Source organism: Rhinoraja longicauda, chromosome 1, assembly GCF_053455715.1.
Source record: "Rhinoraja longicauda isolate Sanriku21f chromosome 1, sRhiLon1.1, whole genome shotgun sequence".
Lineage (NCBI taxonomy): Eukaryota > Metazoa > Chordata > Chondrichthyes > Rajiformes > Arhynchobatidae > Rhinoraja > Rhinoraja longicauda.
The window spans coordinates 39996015-40017979 of NC_135953.1; the positions used below are offsets into that span (position 1 = coordinate 39996015).

At 41.3% G+C, this 21965-nt stretch overlaps 1 protein-coding gene across 1 annotated transcript in view; it reads right to left on the reverse strand.

Moving 5' to 3' along the window:
* Positions 1–20699: 20699 nt before the first annotated feature.
* The window catches only part of npr2 (natriuretic peptide receptor 2), a 161937-nt gene continuing 160671 nt past the window's right edge, over positions 20700–21965 (reverse strand). The window contains exon 23 of the mRNA XM_078396012.1: positions 20700–21325. Coding sequence (XP_078252138.1) covers positions 21263–21325 — 63 coding nt within the window. The 3' untranslated portion in view covers positions 20700–21262. The remainder of the gene's footprint in view (positions 21326–21965) is intronic.

The window sequence follows — 21965 nt, forward strand, 5'->3', positions numbered from 1 at the left end:
TTTACGAGCTCTTTAATAAAACAAACACAGTGCCTAATCTACTTTTGTTAGCTGATATCTATACTCTATTTGCCAACAGATTTGTGCATTTCAAAAAATGGTTCTCATAGAGTCATAGAGTCCTACAGCACAGAAAGAGGCCCTTCGGCCCATCGTGTCCGTGCCGCCCGTTACCAAACACAGTCTAATTTTAATCCCATTTTCCCGCATTTGGACCGTAGCCCTGAATGTTGTAGCATTTCAAGTGCCCATCCAAATGCCTCTTAAACGTTGTGAGTGTTCCCGCCTCCACCACCACCCCAGGCAGTGAGTTCCAGACTCCAACCACCCTCTGGGTGAAAAAGTTCTTTCTCACATCCCCCCGAAACCTCCCTCCCCTTACCCTGTATCTATGTTCTGTTCCAATTAACATTTGAAAACAATAATACATTGAATGCCCTCATTTGCCAAGGCAATACAGAAGAAGAAAATTAAATCTATATTACTTGTCCCATCCGATGCACAGAGCAAGACTTGCCTGTTAACTCTTTTATCCCCAGAGGCAGAAAAATGACAGACCAGCATCATTAATTCAACATTTGATCTGGAAACGACCCTCCCCCCCTCCCACCTGGGGGCGGGGGGGAAAGAAGGCCAGAAGCAAAATTGGAGAATTCAATGTTCATACTGTTGTGTTGTAAGCTAACCAAGTGGAATTTGCATATGGCCTCAATGGCAATGGAGGAGGCCAGGACAGAAAGGTCAGTATGAGAATGGGAAGAGGAATTAAAATAGTTTGCTGCCAAGATATCCAATAGGGCTTGGCGGACCGAGCACAAGTGTTCAGCGAAACGGTTGCTGAGTCTACACTTGGTCTTGCCGATGTGCAGGAGGCCACGTTGGGAACACCAGATACATTAGATGAGGTTAGAGAAGATGTGTGTGAACCTCTGTCTTAGCTGGAAGGACTGCTGGAGTTCCTGGATGGAGGTAAGGGAGAAGGAATCAGCCATGATCACATTGAATGACAGTGCTGGCTCGAAGGGCCGAATGGCCTTCTCCTGCATCTATTTTCTATTGTCTATTGTCTATTGGTATAGGAACAAGTATTACATCTCCTGCAGTTGCAAGGGAAAGTACCTAGGGAGGGGATGGCTTGGGTGAGGATGAGTAAACCAAATAGCAGTCTCTGCAGAAGGCAGAAATGAATGGATATGGGAAGATGTGACTGGTGGGATCACATTTGATGTGACGGAAATGTTAGAAGATGATGTGTTGGATGCAGTGGCTTGTGGGGTGAGAGTTGAAGACTCGGGGAACTCTATCTAAAAAAAGTAGAAGGGCCACAATGGGGTGTGGTCTGAGGCTATTTATGTGCTTGCATATAATGCCTTGTCAAGCACTCACAAATAGTTTCATTTAAGAGCAACCCAGATTCCAATTGTCCCTTAAAGATATGGGAGAGCAACAAAATCTTTTTGGACAAGGCTCCTCAATCCTTCAACAATCAGCACTACTGATTGATCGCCGCATGCAATTAGAGTCTTAATCACACTAATTAATCCTGCATAGAAACATAGAAACATAGAAAATAGGTGCAGGAGTAGGCCATTCGGCCCTTCGAGCCTGCACCGCCATTCAATATGATCATGGCTGATCATCCAGCTCAGTAGCCTGTACCTGCCTTCTCTCCATACCCCCTGATCCCTTTAGCAAAAAGGGCCACATCTAACCCTCTTAAATATAGCCAATGAACTGGCCTCAACTACCTTCTGTGGCAGAGAATTCCACAGACTCACCACTCTCTGTGTGAAGAAATGTTTTCTCATCTCGGTCCTAAAAGACTTCCCCCTTATCCTTAAGCTGTGACCCCTGGTTCTGGACTCCCCCAACATCGGGAACAATCTTCCCGCATCTAGCCTCTCCAACCCCTTAAGAATTTTATATGTTTCTATAAGATCCCCCCTCAGTCTTCTAAATTCCAGCGAGTACAAGCCCAGTCTATCCAGTCTTTCCTCATATGCAAGTCCCGCCATCCCAGGGATTAATCTGGTGAACCTTCTCTGTACTCCCTCTAAGGCAAAAACGTCTTTCCTCAGGTTCCTCAGGTCAGGTTCAAACAATCATCGAATGCAATAAACCAAAAGAACAGCAGTGTGCGAAATCTGGGAGTCTGTCAGCCTCCCATGCATCTTACCTGTGTTTTTCTTGGGTAATATAGCCAGCTTCATTACAAATATGCAACCAAAAACATAATAAGCAGTAAGAAAACAGACCATCCATCTAAGTTATAACATATGGTGATGACATATTGGATGTCTGCCCAAGATACTGACTAACCTCTTGATGCCTTGCAGTCTACTAGAGAGGTGAAAAACCACATCAAAATCCTAAGCATATTGAAAGAAAAAGAAATCTGAAAACCAATTCAGGAAAACAAATTGAGAATTTAAAAAAATTAAATAATTGGTATTCACCTTGTGGTCAGTGTTGTCTCCGTCTAAGGAATCATTTCTCTGTGCTACCACATTTTAACCCAGACTCGCTACCACAGCCACATGTGTTTTCTCGGTGCTTCACTCTACATCACCTTCGATATCTCTCGTTTCCCTTTACCCCGACTCTCAGTTTGTAGAAGGTTCTCGACCCGAAACGTCACCCATTCCTTCTCTCTCTCTCTCTCTCTCTGCATGCCTGAGTTACTCCAGCACTTTATGTCTAGCTTCTATACCGAAGATAAACCAGCATCTAGTTCCTTCCTACACGAATTATATCTCTTTCCTTGACTATTGGGGCCGCCTGCAAAATTAATAAGGGTTAAGTGCTACGGAAGCACATGTCTGGCATCCACAAAATGACTTATTCAAAGAACAGAAGAATGGTCTCAATTATGTACTCAAAGCCTTTTCAAAAAATGTAATATCTTATTGGCTTCTGGAAACCTCAGGCCCACGATCACTCAAATTGCGAAGGAACATTCAGAATATTATTGAGAAACTAGACTCCATGTATAAGGAACTACCTCATAAATGACCCACCAAATCCCCCCGCCCCATTTAGACATCTCGTGTATGAGGGTCAATGATTATCACATTGCTTGCATCAGCCTCCTCAGAACTGACAAAACCACAGTGGGTTCTGAGGCAGCTGAATGGACATCCTCCATCCTTAGTTTAGTTTAGTTTAGAGATACAGTGCGGAAATAGGTCCTCTGGCACACCGAGTCCAGTGATCCCTGTACACTAGCGCTATCCTACACATTAGGGACAATATACAATCTTTACCAAAGACAATTAACGTGCAAACCTGCACGTCTTTGGAGTGTGGGAGGAAACCAAATCGCCCAGAGAAAACTCACGCGGTCACAGGGAGAACATACAAACTCTGTACAGACAGCACCCACAGTCAGGATTGAACCCAGGTCTCTGGTGCTGTGAGGCAGCAACTCTACTGCTGCACCACCATGCCGCAGTAATCCAGATGGACTAACTTCGAGAAGAGAGAAAGAACATTTTCTTCAGTGCAGTTGTTATCCCATCTACAAAGGAGAAATTATGTGGAAGGAGAAACAGAATTAATATATAAGAAAATAACTGCAGATGCTGGTACAAATCGATTTATTCACAAAATGCTGGAGTAACTCAGCAGGTCAGGCAGCATCTCGGGAGAGAAGGAATGGGTGACGTTTCGGACAGACAGAATTAATGTTTCAGGTTGACGATTTGCATCAAAAAGACATGACAGCAGGCCATTGAGTTGAAATATCAAGTCTATAAGCTTCCATTATTTATGGAAGCTTATATTAATTTATGGTCATTGTATTATCAATTTGACAGTTTGGATCTCTGATGCCAAACACCCATTTTACTCCCTCAGACTGTAAACAATTTGCCGTAAATCCTAATCTATCAATCATACCTGAAGCATGTGTATCTTTTCCAGAATTCGTACATGTCTCTGCACCCATAGCTCCATTAAAGTGAGTACTCCTGCTAGTGGGCAGCAACAGTGCCACTGCTTTTATGATGGCACTGGTATTAGTACACGTAGAGAGTCTTCAGTGGGTGAAAGAGGGCAATAAACTTAATTTTCATTTAATTTATTACCTATAGGGAGATGTGTGATTGAAAAAGAAGCAGAAAAAATATCAGCTATGTCCTACTTCAAAAATGATAATGAGAGCAATCAAATGTGTGGTTTCAATTCTTGACATATTGACAATTTACAAACATGAAAACATCATCATAAATGTGCTCATTAAATATTTCTATGACTGGATTTGCTTACAGTTGCACCACTGAACAAATTAGTGTAACATCAGCAGAATGTTATAATTAACTATGTATGCAAAGGCAATAACATTTTTAAAAATTAATTCAGTCCCTGTGCAATGCAACATTGAGAGAAGTATGACATGTTGTTATCATTATTTTATATATGGTATTCCAACAGTGTTAAATCTGTTTCATATTATTTTTTAACCACATAGATCAAGATGCTGCTGTTTCTGCTGACTATAGTAAACTTTACTTTTCATTCCACTTTAAAAACTGCCTCAAAGCTTGCAAATTAAAATCATGATAAATACAAAAATAAGATCTTATCAGTTTGTTTTAATGCTAATAACAATGATCTTTGCTAATCATTAGCCTGATATTATAATTCCACTCAAGGTCTTATAGAATGCTATTCTGTCAGGTCCTGAGTTATATCATAATACATTATAATATCATGTTGTTATTTCAGTTTACTTTACTTTATTGTCACATGTACTGAGGTGCAGTGAAACGATTTTGTTGTGTGCTAGCCAATCAGCAAAAAGAGTACACATGATTACAATTGAGCTATCTACAGTGTATAGATATATGATAAAGGGAATAATGTTTAGTGCAAGATAAGGTCCAACAAAGATAGTCCGAGGGTCTCCGATGAGCTAGATAGTACCTCGGGACAGCTCTGTAGTTGTTGATCGGATGGTTCAGTTTCCTGATAACAGCTGGGAAGAAACAATCCCTGAGTCTGGAGGTATCGCTTTTCACACTTCTATACCCCTTGCCTGACGGGAGAGGGGAGAAGAGAGAGTGGTGAGACATCCTTGATTATGCTGGTGGCCTTGCCGCGGCAGTGTGAACTGTAAATGGAGTCAATGCAAGGTAGGTTGGATTGTATAATGGTCTGGGCTGCACCAATGCAGGAGAGGTTTGGGCCCAACGGGTCCACTTGGTCTAGTGACCTCTAATCCTAGATTCCCCCACTAGTGGAAACATCCTCTCCACATCCACTCTATCCAAGCCTTTCACGATTCTGTATGTTTCAATGAGGTCCCGCTTCATTCTTCTAAACTCAAGCGAGTACAGGCCCTGCTGTCAAACGCTCATCATAGGTTAACCTACTCATTCCTGGGATAATTCTTGTAAACTTGCTCTAGACCCTCTCCAGAGCCAGCACATCCTTCCTCAGGAATGGTGCCCAAAATTACACACAATATTCCAAATGCGGCCTTACTAGCGCCTTACATTACATCCCTGTTTCTGTACACAAGCCCTCTTGAAATAAATGCTAGCATTGAGTTTGCTTTCTTTACTACCGATTCGACTTGCAGATTAACATTTTGGAAACTCCGCACCAGCACTCCGAAGTCCTTTTGCACTTCTCTCCCCACTGCTTTTATGATGGCACTGGTATTAGTACACGTAGAGAGTCTTCAGTGGGTGAAAGAGGGCAATAAACTTAATTTTCATTTAATTTATTACCTATAGGGAGATGTGTGATTGAAAAAGAAGCAGAAAAAATATCAGCTATGTCCTACTTCAAAAATGATAATGAGAGCAATCAAATGTGTGGTTTCAATTCTTGACATATTGACAATTTACAAACATGAAAACATCATCATAAATGTGCTCATTAAATATTTCTATGACTGGATTTGCTTACAGTTGCACCACTGAACAAATTAGTGTAACATCAGCAGAATGTTATAATTAACTATGTATGCAAAGGCAATAACATTTTTAAAAATTAATTCAGTCCCTGTGCAATGCAACATTGAGAGAAGTATGACATGTTGTTATCATTATTTTATATATGGTATTCCAACAGTGTTAAATCTGTTTCATATTATTTTTTAACCACATAGATCAAGATGCTGCTGTTTCTGCTGACTATAGTAAACTTTACTTTTCATTCCACTTTAAAAACTGCCTCAAAGCTTGCAAATTAAAATCATGATAAATACAAAAATAAGATCTTATCAGTTTGTTTTAATGCTAATAACAATCATAATACATTATAATATCATGTTGTTATTTCAGTTTACTTTACTTTATTGTCACATGTACTGAGGTGCAGTGAAACGCCTTTAATCCTACTACCAAAGTGCAAGACTCAACACTTTGCTACACTATATTCCATCTGACATTTCTCTGCCCACTCTCCCAACCTATCCATGTCCTTCTGCAGAGTCCCTGCTTTCTCTACACTACCTGCCCTTCCACCTATTTTCGTATCATTCGCAAACGTGGCCCCAAAGCCTTCAATCCCCTCATCCAAATCATTAATATACAAAGTGAGGAGGAGCAATCGTTTCTTCAATTATATAAAGAGTAAGAAAGAGGCAAGAGAGGAAGTTACGAAGTGGAAGTGGAAGCACTGGCCCCTGCGGAACTGCAAGTCACTGGCAGCTAACCAGAAAAAGCCCCCTTTGTTGCCACTCTTTGCCTTCGGCCATCCAGCCAACCTGATATCCATGCAAGTATCTGCCCTTTGATACCTTGGGTTCTCATCTTCCTTAGCAGTCTCACGTATGGCACCTTATCAAAGGTTTTCTGAAACTCTAAGTAAACAACATCTACTGACTCCTTTGTTTTTCTGCTATTTACTGCTTCAAAGAATTTCAGCAAATTTGTGCCTCCCCTTCACAAAGCCATGCTGACTTTGGCCTATTTTATCGTGAACGTCTAACAACTCCGCAACGTCATCCTTTATAATAATGGACTCTAAAATCTGACCAATCACTGAAGTCAGACTAACTGGCCTATAGTTCCCACTATTTTGCTTTGCTCTCTTCTTGTACAGTGGGGTAATTAATATTGGCAATTTTCAAATCATCTAGGACCTCTCCTGTCTGTAGTGATTCTTGAAATATCACTGTCAATGCCTCCACAATCTCTAAAGCCACCTTTTTCAGAACCCTAGGGTGCAGTCCATCTGGTCCAGGTGACTTACCCACCTTCAGCCCTTTCAGCTTCCCAAGCACCTTTTCCCTAGTAATAGCCACTCCATTAACTTCCATCCCCTGACTCTCTTGAATTTCAGGCACGTTGCTGGTGTCTTCCATTGTGAAGACTGATGCAAAAAGGTTATTCAACACCTCTGCCATTTCTTTATTCCCCATTATCACTTCTCCTGCATTATTCTCCAGTGGTCCAACTTCCACGCTTGCCTGTTTTTTACTCTTTATATAACTGAAGAAACTCTTGCTATCCTCTTTTATATTATTAGTGAGCTTACCTTCGTATTTCATCTTCTCTCCCTGTATTGCCTTTTTAGTTACCTTCTGTTGTTCTTTAAAAGCTTTCCAATCCTCTGGCTTCCCACTAATCTTTCCTAAGTTATATTCCTTCTCTTTTAGTTTCATACTGTCCTTGACTTCCCTTGTCAGCCACGGTCGCTTCTTTCTCCCCTAAGAATCTTATTCCTTCATAACGAGAGGATTTGAGTATAGGAGTAAAGAGGTTCTCAGCAGTTGTGTAGTGCCCTGGTAAGACCACATCTAGAGTATTGTGTACAGTTTTGGTCTCCTAATTTGAGGAAGGATATCCTTGTAATTGAGGCAGTGCAGCGTAGGTTCACGAGATTGATCCCTCGGATGGCGGGACTGTCATATGAGGAAAGATTGAAAAGACTAGGCTTGTATTCACTGGAGTTTAGAAGGATGAGAGGTGATCTTATAGAAACAGAAAATTATAAAAGGACTGGACAAGCTAGAGGCAGGAAAAATGTTCTCAATGTTGGGGGAGTCCAGAACCAGAGGCCACAGCCTTAGAATAAAGGGGAGGCCATTTAAAACTGAGGTGAGAAGGAACTTTTTCACCCAGAGAGTTATGAATTTGTAGAATTCTCTGCCAAAGAGGACGGTGAAAGCCAAATCACTAGATGAATTTAAGCGAGAGTTAGATAGAGCTCTGGGGGCTAGTGGAATCAAGGGATATGGGGAGAAGTTGGGCACAGGTTACTGATTGTGGATGATCAAGCATGATCACAATGAATGTCAGTGCTAGCTCAATATGCCGAATGGCCTCCTCCTGCACCTATGTTCTATGTTTCTATGTTCCTCTTTGAAATGAAAAGATCCTGCATCTTCCCGATTATTCCCAGAAATTTCTGCCATTGCTGTTCCACTGTTACCCCTGCTAAGGGATGCAATTTTAGATGCAGGATTATGTGCTGTGCGCATCCTGTATTTTAAATTTAATTGCATTTAATTTTTTTCCATCATTTGAACGGCTGTTAATGAATCCATTACTCGAGCGAATACGAAACCACTAAAGATCAGATCTTTTCTTTCTTTTCACATCTTACTTATCATCCTACAATCGCTACTGACATACAAGCTGCAGATTTATTTTCACTGTATATACTGTCACGAACTGCAAAACGGAAACAACAAGTGAATAAAGCTGTCTGTCATTTGACTTCGTACAGTAGTTACAACTCAGCTCAGTTTCTGAAGCTCTGCATAACTTAGATTCAAAGTGAGAGCTGCATATGGTTTAATCCAGGCAGCCAGAACAAAGCCAAGGATGTTGCAGATGTCAACATAAGTTTGTAAATTCATAAGTCATGGAAGCAGAATTAGGCCATTCAGTCCATCGAGTCTACTCTGCCATTCAATCATGGCTGATCTCTCAACCCTATTTTCTTGGCTTCTCCCCATAACCTTTGACACCCTTACTAATCAGGATCCTGTCAATCTCTGACATGGCCTCCACATCTGGCTGTGGCAATGAATTCAACAGATTCACCTAATCCTCTAACTAAATAAATTCCACCTCATATCTTTTCTAAAGGTATCTCCTTTTATTGTGAGGCTATGACCTCTAGTCCGAGACCCGTCCACTAGTGTAAACATCCTCTCCACATCCACTCTATCCAGGCATTTCACATGAGTGACAAAGGACTCAGATGAGGACTTTGATGCAGAAGATCGGAAGCCAAGTTGAAATGCGTGATGCACTGGGAGATCTGTTGGAAATTTTCCATAAATTTGGAATATTGTGAGCAATTTTGGGCAACATGTCTGAGGAAGGATGTGCTGGCTCTGGAGCGGGTCAAGAGGAGGTTTTCAAGAATGATCCCAGGAATGAGTAGGTTATCCTTTGATGAGCGTTTGACGGCACTGGGCCTGTACTCGCTGGAGTTTAGAAGAATGAAGCGTGACCTCATTGAAACATACTGAATAGCGAAAGGCTTGGATAGAGTGGATGTGGAGACGATGTTTCCACTAGTGGGGGAGTCTAGGATTAGAGGTCATAGCCTCAAAGTGCCCACAACCCATTATTTACGTTAATGTTAAATATGATTAATGTTAAATAAATAAAATTGCTAAATATAGGAATGTTCATGCCCAGGAATATGAAGCTGCTAATTCTCTCCGCCGCTGACCTACCAATGAAATCAGGTGCGTGGTCTCCCAATTTCCCCTTTCCAAAGTCAGTGATTAGTGCCTTGGTGTGATAGAGCGCGAGGTTGTTAGTGCAGTACTATTCAACCATGTGCTCAGTCTCTGCGGTGCTGGCTCGAAGGGCCAAATGACCTCCTCCTGCACCTATTATCAATGTTTCTCTCTCCTACATGCTGACACATCATTATAACTGACATTGAAGCCATGCTTACCACACAGTCACAGGTGTAAAGGGATTAGAGAAGGGAGCAGAGCATGCAGCCTTGAGCTGCATCCGTTTTGATCGTCAACGAGGAGATGTTACAGATTCACAGTGATTGAGGTCTGTCAATCAGAAGGTCAAAGATCCAGAATGTACAGAGGCACAGGGCTGATCATGCGGATGGATTCTAAGATATTCCATCAAGTTTGACACCAGTGGGAGACTACCAAACCCTTCTAGAATTTGAATCACTTGGTTGTAAACTTTAATCCTGTAGTGTCTGGTTCTTTTGAAATCTATATCTATACATATTACTAAAACTCTCATCTTGTTTGTTCGATTTGTTTGTTTTGTTTGTCCCGTATGTTTGTTCCCGTTGATCCCATAGCCAAAAACGGTACACGATAGCGCGATAACTTTAGGCCCACCTTACTCACCATTATCATGGGGTCTGTATAACCTGTTTCATTCAAATTAGTCTTATATTTTTAAAGTTATTGCCATTTTAAAGTTTAAAATTTAACTTTTCAACTTACCCTGGCCATCTTCAGCGTTCAACGTCACAACGGGACCCGCCCGAGTGATGGGAGTGGCGGCCAATGAGGGAAGGGGTGCCCACAATGGCCGCCGGGGGCGGGATGTGCCAGAGTGATGGGAGTGGCGGCCAATGAGAGGGGGGGGGGGGGGTCTGCTGAGCCGACGAGCTGCCGCTAACTTTAATAAATGCGTTCTCCCCCCGCCGGGAGGACCAGCATTTAGGTATAAGAATTGATAATGATATGAAGAACTTATATAAATTAAATTATTTATTATTACTAAGAAAAATAAAAGAAGACCTTGATAAATGGATAACATTACCAATAACATTAATAGGAAGAGTTAATGCCGTTAAAATGAATATATTTCCGAAGTTACAATATTTATTCCAAGCATTACCAATACAAGTACCACAGAAGTTTTTTCAAGAGTTAAATAAATATGTGCGGAAATTTCTCTGGAAAGGTAAGATGTCAAGAATATCGTTGGAAAAATTGACATGGAAGTTTGATTCAGGAGGATTAAAACTTCCGAACTTTAAGAATTATTATAAAGCAAACCAACTGAGATTTATTGCATCTCTTTTTGAAGAAAAAAACCCGGCATGGACAAGAATAGAACTAGACAAAATAGGAGAAAATATACCAGAAGACTTTATATATAAATGGGAACCTAAATTGATACGGGGACTGAAAGAATCTCCATTATTAAAATACTTGATCGGATTATGGAATAAGGTAAATTTTGAGGATGAAACAAAAAAATCTTTATTAGGAAAGACTACTTTGATTCAAAATAGATTGATACCTTTTACAATGGGTAATCAGCTTCTATATAGGTGGCATCAAAAAGGGATTAGATATATAGGTGATTGCTTTGAAAAAGGTATATTGATGTCATTTGAACAATTGAAAAATAAATATCATATATCAAATAATTCTCTTTTCTGTTACTTTCAATTAAGAGCTTATTTAAAAGATAAATTGGGTCAAACAATGTTCTTGCCGAAATCTAAGGAAATTGAAAACCTAATTCAAAAAGGACAAATTAAAAAAATTACTTCTATTATATATAATCTAATTCAAAAAAAGGCCCCTAAACAAGGAATTCATATATCAAGGCGAAAATGGGAAACGGATTTGAATATTAATATTGATGGAACAAATTGGTCAAAACTATGCCTTGACAGTATGAAAAATACAATAAATGTTCGGTTTAGACTAGTACAATATAACTTTCTGCATCAATTATATATCACACCACAAAAATGAAAGAGAATAAATTCAAGTTTATCTGACCAATGTTTTCGGTGCAATCAAGAAATTGGTACTTTTTTTCATTCTACTTGGTCCTGTTCAAAAATACAACCTTTTTGGACAAACTTAAGAAGTTTTCTAGAACAGATTATCGGAATACAACTTCCATACAACCCAAGATTTTTGTTATTGGGTGATGTTGAAGGAATAAGACCACAACTTAAAATGAATAAATATCAGAAAGAATTTATAAAAATTGCATTAGCAGTAGCCAAAAAAACTATCGCAGTTACTTGGAAATCAGATCCTTATTTAAGTATGGACCTTTGGAATAATGAAATTTCTAACTGTATCCCACTTGAAAAAATTATTTATAACTTAAGGAACAAATATGATACTTTTTTAAATATCTGGCGCCCTTATCTACAAAAGAGGGGCCTATATATATATATATAGAAGAATTGTTCATATTCTCAATGGTTCTTTTGGGAGAGATGTACATATATATACAGTTTATTCTGTTTGGAATTCCATGGGGCGTGTGCAGGACCCCCAACAACCTGTCCTTATAGCTCAGTCCCTTGAGTCCCTGAAACATCCTGGTAAATCTCTAAACTTTTTCAAGCTTGACAACATCTTTCCTATATCATGCCCAGAACTGAACACAATACTCTAAATGTGGCCTCATCAATGTCACAAAAAGTTAGTATGCAGGTGCAGCAATTGATTAGGAAGGCCAATGGAGTCTTAGCCATTATTGCCAGGGGGATAGAGTATAAAAGTAGGGACGTTTTGCTGCAGCTGTATACAGTATTGGTAAGACCGCATTTGGAATACTGTGTGCCGTTTTGGTGTCTATATTTAAGAAAGGATGTCCTTGCTCTGGAGGCAGTGCAGAGAAGGTTTACACGGTTAATTCCAGGGATGAGGGGGTTGACATATGAGGAAAGGTTAAGTAGGTTGGGACTTTTCTCATTGGAGTTCAGAAGAATGAAAGGTGATCTTATTGAAACGTATAAGATCGTGAGGGGCCTTGATCGGGTGGATGCGCAAAAGATGTTTCCGATGATCGGGGAGACCAGAACTAGGGGGCATAGTCTTAGAATAAGAGGGGGCTCTTTTAAAACTGAGATGAGGAGAAACGTCTTCACTCAGAGGGTGGTTAGTCTGTGGAATTCGCTGCCTCAGGGAGCTGTGGAAGCAGGAACGTTAAATAAATTAAAAACGGAAATAGATTGTTTTTTAATAGACATGGGAATTAGGGGTTACGGGGAGTGGGCAGGGAAGTGGCCATGAGCTATTGTTAGTATAGTAAGACCTGAGTAATCTCCTGGACAAGTTTCGATCGCCTAACTTGGGGTCGGAGAGGAATTTCCCAGATTTTCTTCCCAAATTGGCCTGGGTTTTTATCCGGTTTTTCGCCTCTCCCAGGAGATCACACGGTTCTTGTGTTCCTGCTCCTGCTCCTATTTTCTTGTGTTCTTGTGTCATATATAACTGTAACATGACCTCCCAACTCCTATACTGAATACTCTAACTGATGAAGGCCAATGTGCCAAAAACCTTCTTGATCACGCTATCCACCTGTGACACCATTTTCAATGAACTATGTATCTGCACTCTTAGATCCCTGTGCTCTAAACAGCTCCACAGAGCCTTCCCATTCTCTTTCTAGGTTCTTCCCACACTCGACTTCCCAAATGGCAACACCACACATTTCTCTGTATTAAATTCCATTAACCATTCCTCAGCCCACATGCCGAACTGATCAAGAACCTGCTGTAATCTTTGACAACCATCTTCATTGTCTCCAACACTACCCACTTTAGTGCCATTGGGGTCCAATTCCATAGCTCCCTGAAAGTGGCACTACAGGTAGATAGAGTGGTAAAGATGGCACATAGTTTGCCTTACTTCATAGGTTAGGGCGTTAAGTTTAAGAGTCAGGAAGTCGTGATGCAGAAAGACTTTGGAGAGTGGGCAGAAGATGTTTACCAGTATACTGCCCGTAGAGAAGGCATTAGCTAAAAGGAGAGATTGGACAAACTTGGATAGTTTTCTATGGAGCATTGGAGGCTGAGGAGTGAAGCGATCAAGATTTTCCTATGGACTGCACAGTACTTTCTATATCACCATCTGACATTGATGGCTATTATGGACTGCAACGTCCAAGTAATTTTCTAATAAAATCTCTTAAAAATAAATTACAGTAAACCCTTGTTATAATGGACCAATAATGGTGTCCGTTATTGTCATTTCTCTGCTATAACTGAGTAAACAAATACCAGCAGATGATGGTTAATACACAAAAAGATACAAAGTGCTGGGGGAACTTAGCAGGTCAGGCAGCATCTCAGGAGAACATGGATAGGTGACATCAGGACCTTTGTTCAGACTGATTTATTCACAAAATGCTGGAGTAACTCAGCAGGTCAGGCAGCATCTCGGGAGAGAAGGAATGGGTGACGTTTCGGGTCGAGACCCTTCTTCAGACTGATGTCGGGGGTGGGACAAAGGAAGGATATAGGTGGAGACAGGAAGATAGAGGGAGATCTGGGAAGGAGGAGGGGAAGGGAGGGACAGAGGAGCTATCTGAAGTTGGAGAAGTCGACGTTCATACCACCGAGCTGCAAACTGCCCAGGCGAAATATGAGGTGCTGCTCCTCCAATTTCCGGCGGGCCTCACTATGGCACTGGAGGAGGCCCATGACAGAGAGGTCAGACTGGGAATAGGAGGGGGAGTTAAAGTGCTGGGCCACCGGGAGATCAGTTGCGTTAATGCGGACCGAGCGCAGGTGTTCAGCGAAGCGATCGCCGAGCCTGCGCTTGGTTTCGCCGATATAAATAAGTTGACATCTAGAGCAGCAGATGCAATAGATGAGGTTGGAGGAGGTGCAGGTGAACCTCTGTCTCACCTGGAAAGACTGTTTGGGTCCTTTGATGGAGTTGAGGGGGGAGGTAAAGGGACAGGTGTTGCATCTCGTGCGGTTACAGGGGAAAGTGCCCGGGGTTGGGGTGGTTTGGGTAGGAAGGGACGAGTGGACCAGGGAGTTATGGAGGGAACGGTCTCTGCGGAACGCAGAGAAGGGAGGGGGGGGGGGGGGGCGGGATGGGAAGTTAGACTGCTGAGTTATTCTAGCACTTTATGCTGATTCATCGTGAAACTAGGCGCTGATGCCATTGGTATGCACCAGCGAGTCCTGCACCTACCGCACAGTCCAGTGACACAACTGTTGTTGCGGCTCACGTTGTCGGCCCTGGCGACAGCGTTATCTTCAGGACGCCACCACCGATAAGATGCGATCGGTCACCATGGGACTCCCTCCCCTCTCACCGCTGCATTGTTTTAATGAATATTTTCATGCGTCTTTGTCTGTGAACTGTGACACAAAAGATGTAGTACATCTGCAGGAATGTTACCCTATTATGAGGGGCTTGTACAGTCCAAGTTTATTTTAGTTAAGAGATACAGCACGGAAAGCGGCCCTTCGGCTCACTGAGTCCGCACCGACCAGCGATCCGCGGACTTTAATATTACCCTACACATACTAGGGACAATTGACACTTAACAAATGTACATCTTTGGTGTGAAGAAACAGAAGATCTCAGTGAAAACCCACGCGGTCATGGGGAGAAGGTACAAACTCCGTACAGATAGCAACCACAGTCGGGATCGAACCTGGTGTTCTGGCGCTGTAAGCACTGTAAGGCAGCAACTCTACTGCTGCACCACTTTCAAGTGTTGGAAAGCTCAGCTTCAGACTGCACCACTTCACCATGGGCAGTAGCAATTGGAGTTGTGCAATCGAAGAGCAACAACAAGGATAATAACAGCATGGCAGCGATGTGATCAAAGATGTGGTTACTTAGTTTCAGGATAGTCTACAGAGGTACTGCCATTCCCCCAGAATGGCAATTCCTATTACCATATGTTCACACTTCATGAAAACTTCATGAAAACAGGCCATTTGGCCCAACACGTCCATGCTGGACAATGGGGACCAATCTCTATTAATCCCATGTTCTGCATTTGGCCTGTAACATTAACATTTGATGACACTGGGCCTGTACTTGCTGGAGTTTAGAAGGACGAGTGGGGACCTCATTGAAACTTATCAAATAGTGAAAGGCCTGGATAGAGTAAATGTGGAGAGAATGTTTTCATTCGTGGGACAGTCTAGGACCAGAGGCCAAAAGGTCATAATAAAAGGACGTGCCTTTAGAAAGGAAACAAGTAATTTCTTTACTCAGAGGGTGTTGAATCTCTGGAATTCATTGCCATAGAAGGCAGTGGAGGCGTCAATGGATATTTGTCAATGGACATTGATAGATTCTTGATTAGTTTAGTTTATTAGTTTATTGTCACGTGTACCAACGTACAGTACAGGTGCCAGGCTTATAGGGAGAAGGCAGGAGAATAGGGTTGAGAGGGAATCATAGATCAGCCATGATTGAATGGTGGAGTAGGCTTGAGGGGCCAAATAGCCTAATTCTGCTCCTACAATTTATGAACTGTTTTTAGCATAAGTCTAATTCATTATTTGTTATGGTCCTGCTTCTCATTTTAGCTGTGATTTGGAAATAAAACGTGCATCAGTGTTGCCGTCATTCAATGAGCTCTGAGTTGCAGTAAAAGAAATGTAAAATTAAATGGAGTCAATTCAATGAAAGGAAGCATGCAGGTACAGCAGGCAGTGAAAAAAGCCAATGGAATGTTGGCCTTCATAACAAGGGGAGTTGAGTATAGGAGCAAAGAGGTCCTTCTGCAGTTGTACAGGGCCCTAGTGAGACCGTACCTGGAGTACTGTGTGCAGTTTTGGTCTCCAAATTTGAGGAAGGATATTCTTGCTATTGAGGTCGTGCAGCGTAGGTTTACTAGGTTAATTCCCGGAATGGCGGGACTGTCATATGTTGAAAGACTGGAAAGACTAGGCTTGTATACACTGGAATTTAGAAGGATGAGAGGGGATCTTATCAAAACGTATAAGATTATTAAGGGGTTAGACACGTTAGAGGCAGGAAACATGTTCCCAATGCTGGGGGAGTCCAGAACCAGGGGCCACAGTTTAAGAATAAGGGGGAGGCCATTTCGAACGGAGATGAGAAAAACTTTTTCAGTCAGAGAGTTGTGAATCTGTGGAATTCTCTGCCTCAGAAGGCAGTGGAGGCCAATTCTCTGAATGCATTCAAGGGAGAACTAGATAGAGCTCTTAAGGATAGTGGAGTCAGGGGGTATGGGGAGAAGGCAGGAACGGGGTACTGATTGAGAATGATCAGCCATGATCACATTGAATGGCGGTGCTGGCTCGAAGGGCCGAATGGCCTCCTCCTGCACCTATTGTCTATTGCGTCTAAACAGTCGCTGTGAATATTAACACATTAGTTTGAGAACTTAGGCAAAGAAGATACAATGCAGATTAACAAACAGTGCAGTTGAAAAAAATGTAATTGTCACACCAAGATTTCAAATTCCAGTGAAGACCTCTCATTGTTAAATCTATCTTGATAATCCCAACCGCTTTGCTCAATACCCCTGCCTCTGACGGCAAGCAGGCTAAACACCTTCCCTACCCTATCCACCTATGTTGCCATTTTCAGAGTCCCATGAACTTACATCCCAAATTTCCTCTATTCCTCTAGAGGGCATAGCTATAAAGTGAGAGGGGAAAAGTTTAATGGAGATGTGTGGGGCAAGTTTTTACCTCACACTTAGATTAGAGATACAGCATGGAAACAGGCCTTTTGGCCCATCAAGTCCACACCGACCAGCGATCCCTGCGCATTAACACTATCCTACACTAGGGACAATCTTTACATTTACATTTACACCAAGCCAATTAACCAACAAACCTGTATGTCTTTGGAGTGTGAAAGGAAACTGAAGTTCTCTGAGAAAACCCACACAGGTCACAGGGAGAACGTACAGGCTACGTACAGCCATATCCAAGATCGAACCCGAGTCCCTGGCGCTGTAAGTGCTGTAAGGCAGCAACTCTACCGCTGCGCCACTGTGCCGCCTCAAACCTGTCTGATTTAATTTCATCTACCACCACTCCATCAACATTCCAACTGGTCTCTCTATCCTTAAGGATGTCTTCTTATCAATTAAAAAGTTTATTTTTAATTTTCGCACCTTGAAGATAAATAAAGCACCATAGAACCATTGAATATTGTAGTAAATTGGACAATTGCAGATTATTTGATTATTTAATCAGTGGCAGGAACACTTGTCATCACAATTATTCCAATAGATTGTTGGGGACCAGAACAAGCAATATTTAACAAGTAATCTCTTAGCAGCACAAAGAAAATTGGATCAGGGAATATAATTTGAAGCAATATGTTAAAATTAGTAAAATATGGAGGGACTATTTAGAAATATTGGGGTTGAGATCAATATAACATACATGCTGGTTTCAACAAATGTCAGATCGGCCGCGGGACTTTCCATCGCCGGTGCGGCTCGGCCGCGGAACTTTCCATCGCCGGTGCGGCTTGGCCGCGGGACTTTCCAGCGCCCGGTGCGGCTCGGCCGTGGGGCCTTCCATCACCGGTGCGGCTCGGCCGTGGGACCTTCCATCGCCCGGTGCGGCTCGGCCGCGGGACCTTCCATCTCCTTGCGGGGGCTGCGTGGGCCGGTCGCCTCGGCAGGGGTCGAGCTGTCTGTCTGTGGGAGGGGCATGGGGGAAGAGAGAGGAAGTTTTTTGCCTTCCATCACAGTGAGGGGGTGTTTGGAGGAGTCACTGTGATGGATGTTTGTGTTGGAGTTGTGTGTCTTGTGTTCTTTTTTTGCTCTGACTGTGCTGTTGTGACTGCTGGCAAATGATTTTCGTTCAGTTCGAATGACAATAAAGGTATTCTGTATTCTGTATAACTTGAAACAAAACTTAGCATTTGTCTTCCAGAAAATGACACTGCAAAAAATTAATTTCAAATGGAAGAAAATGACATGTAACAATTCTTATTAAAAGGGATGAAACAATGAAAAACTTAATAAGGTTAAAGGTTGACGGGGTCTATTGACCTGCATCCAGGGTTTTAAATGAAGTGGCTGCAGAATAGAACCATTGGCCACATTTTCAAAACTCAGAATTCCAGGAAGATACTACCATTTTAGGACCTCCCTATTTAAGAAGGGAGAAAGACAAAAAACAATAAGCCAGTAAATAATTTTAGTTAGATGTTAGAGTTGAAATTAAGGAAAATATGGCTAAGGAGAAATTACCTTTCGTCAAGATGCTTCCCAAAGAAGAGAAATTTGATAAATCCTCTGGAGTTATTTAAGGAAAGTCAGGTTTATATAAGGGAATCTATATATATATATGTTACACTTGGATTTTCAGAAGGCATTTGGTAAGGTGCCACATTAAAAAGATGCTACACTGGATAAGATTTCATCAATGGGTAAACATTGATTGAGGGCAGATTATCATACTGAACAAAATGAGCTTTTTCAAACTGGAAACATATGGAGTGCTATGGATCAGGTCTTATCCCTCAATTAGTTACTTTCCATATGATTTGGAAAGAGGAAGAGTTCACAGTATCCAAGTTTATTGATGAGGTGAAAGTAGATAGGAGAGCATGCTACAATGAGAGCATTGGGATTATGAAACAGGATATAGATAGGTTGAGTGAATGGGCAAAGTCTTTACAAATGGAGTTTAATATAGGAAAGTGTGAGGTCATACACTTCGGTTGGAGGAATTCAAAGGGAGACTTTTATCTAAATTAGGAGAGACTACAAATGAGTGGAGTATAGAAGGATCTACGTGTTCTTATGCATGAAACACTAAATGTTAGCAGACAGGTACAGCAAATAGTTAAGACAAATGGCACATTGGTCTTTATTCATAAAGGATTGGAGTTTAAGAAAAGTATTGTTACAATTATACAGCATGTTGGTGCGGCTGCACATGATGTACTGAGTATTAAGACTTTAGAGATACAGCGCGGATACAGGCCTTTTAGCCAACCAAGTCTGTGCCAACCAGCGATCTCCATACACTAACACTATCCCCATACACTAACACTATCCCCATACACTAACACTATCCCCATACACTAACACTATCCCCATACACTAACACTATCCCCATACACTAACACTATCCTACACACTAGGGACAATGTACAGTTTTATCAAAGCCAATTAACTTACAAGTCTGTGCATCTTTGGAGTGTGGGAGGAAACCGGAGCACTCAACGAAAACCAACACAGTCACAGAGAGAACGCACAAACTCCATACAGACAACATCAGTAGTCAGGATCGAAGTCAGGTCTCTGATGCTGTAAGGCAGCAGCTCTACCGTTACACCATTGTCCTGCCCCTATGCCATTGGGCCACCATTATTGTTCCATAATTTTAAGAAAGAATATACTCACATTGGAAGCAGTCCAGAAGAGAGTCAATAGACTCATTTCTGGGAAGAGCCGATGTCTTATGAGGAGTGGCTAAAAAAGTTACATGTACATTCTTTGGAACTGAGAGAATTAAGCATTGAAGCACATAAAAGTCACAGGGGCATGATAGGATAGATATTGATGTTTTTTCCATGAGTGGAGGATTTCAAACAAAGGGACATAATTACAAAGTAAGAAGGAAGTCATTGTAAACTGAGGTGCAAAGGGGTGTTTTTTTTTACAGGATGGTGAATCTCTGTAATACTCTAAAACAGAGGGTTCTGGAGGTTGGATCATTGAGGGTATGTAAAGAGGAGATAGATTAGCTTATTGAGGGCTGTGGAACTGGCAAGGAAAAGGATCTGCTGAGATACTCCAGCTTTTTGTGTCTATCTTTGGTTTAAATGAGCATCTGCAGTTTCTTCCTAAACAGAGTTGAGGCTCAGGGCAAATCAGCCACAATCAGATTGAATCATGGGCCTGTCTTGGGGCTAGGTAGTCTTCTCCAAGTTCCACTGTCTTGCATTCTTAATTTCTCCCTAAAACTCTTATTTTCTTGAAACGATCTCAACTTCTAAGTCTGAATATTATATACGCATCTCTCACGTTCCCAAGTATTAACTGAAATGCCAGTCAAACCGATTTTATCTGGTTTATTTGAACAAAATATTTAACAATATCTTAGATACACAGTATGTACAGCTTATATTGGGAAAATATTACGGTAAGAATTTACCTTTAGTTGAAAGTGTTAAATGGGTGTGAGAAAACCAAACACCAGGTATCATCACATCCTAGTATTTGGTTCCATCACAGTCAATGGGACTAATATGTCAAGAAGGGGGTACAATCAACAGTGAAAACTTTTGGACTCATTTAACTCGAGTGAACAAGGACAGATTTTTACCCCTTATTTAAAAAAAAAATCTCAAACACATTATATAAATCTTAATATAGAAAGCACCAAAACAATAAGGGTTTATTGAAAAGCTAAGAAGAATGTTCTTAATAAAAATTACTTATATTGCAGCTTTGTTCAGGTATGAAACATACCCAGGATAATTCTAGGCTACTGATATCTTCTAAGATCTTCCAGAAATTAACATAGCCAAAATTTGTTTATGTAACAAATAAACTACAGCTTGAACGATCACTGTTCTGCAGTATAATAGTGTACAAGCGATTTCACATCGAACATCATATTAGATATCGGAAATATCCTTCTGTTCACCAAGCAGCCAGTAGGTCCTCAATTTGCCTTTACCCTGTCAAAGACAAATCAAATGTTACACATGCTGGCTAAAATCATCAATAATCCTTAAATATTTGCCAATCTTTATAATGTATATGAAAATGATTTTCTAAGATGCATGATGGATTAAGGCACTAAATCAGACAGACAAGTTTTAGGTTTGATCTTTTGCTTCAATTTGCAGGAGTGTTCTCTGTGTCTCATTTCTCTTACTCTTTCACAAAATATAGATATCAGTGGCAATATCAGCAATTATTACTCATTTGTAACTAATCTAATTAATTAATTAATGGACAATTAAAGGTTCAACTCTTTGGAGACTCTGGAGCCCCAAATATGCAACATTAAGTAAAAATGATATTCTCTCCTGATGGATTTTAGAAAAGCAAATGACATTTTACAACCATCCCCGGAATTTAGTGGTTAACAATTCTGAAACTAATTAGTTTCAACCTAATTAACTGTGACCCCCCCCCCTAGTCTGCATCTGCCTATTACTTGCCATGCATTGCACTGCTTCTTAGTCTTCTTCTCCCCCACTAAAATCAGCCTGAAGAAGGGTCTCGACCTGAAATGTAAGCTTTCCATGTTCTCCAGAGACACTGTCTGACCTGCTGCGCTACTCCAGCACTTTGTGTCCTTCACTGGGATGC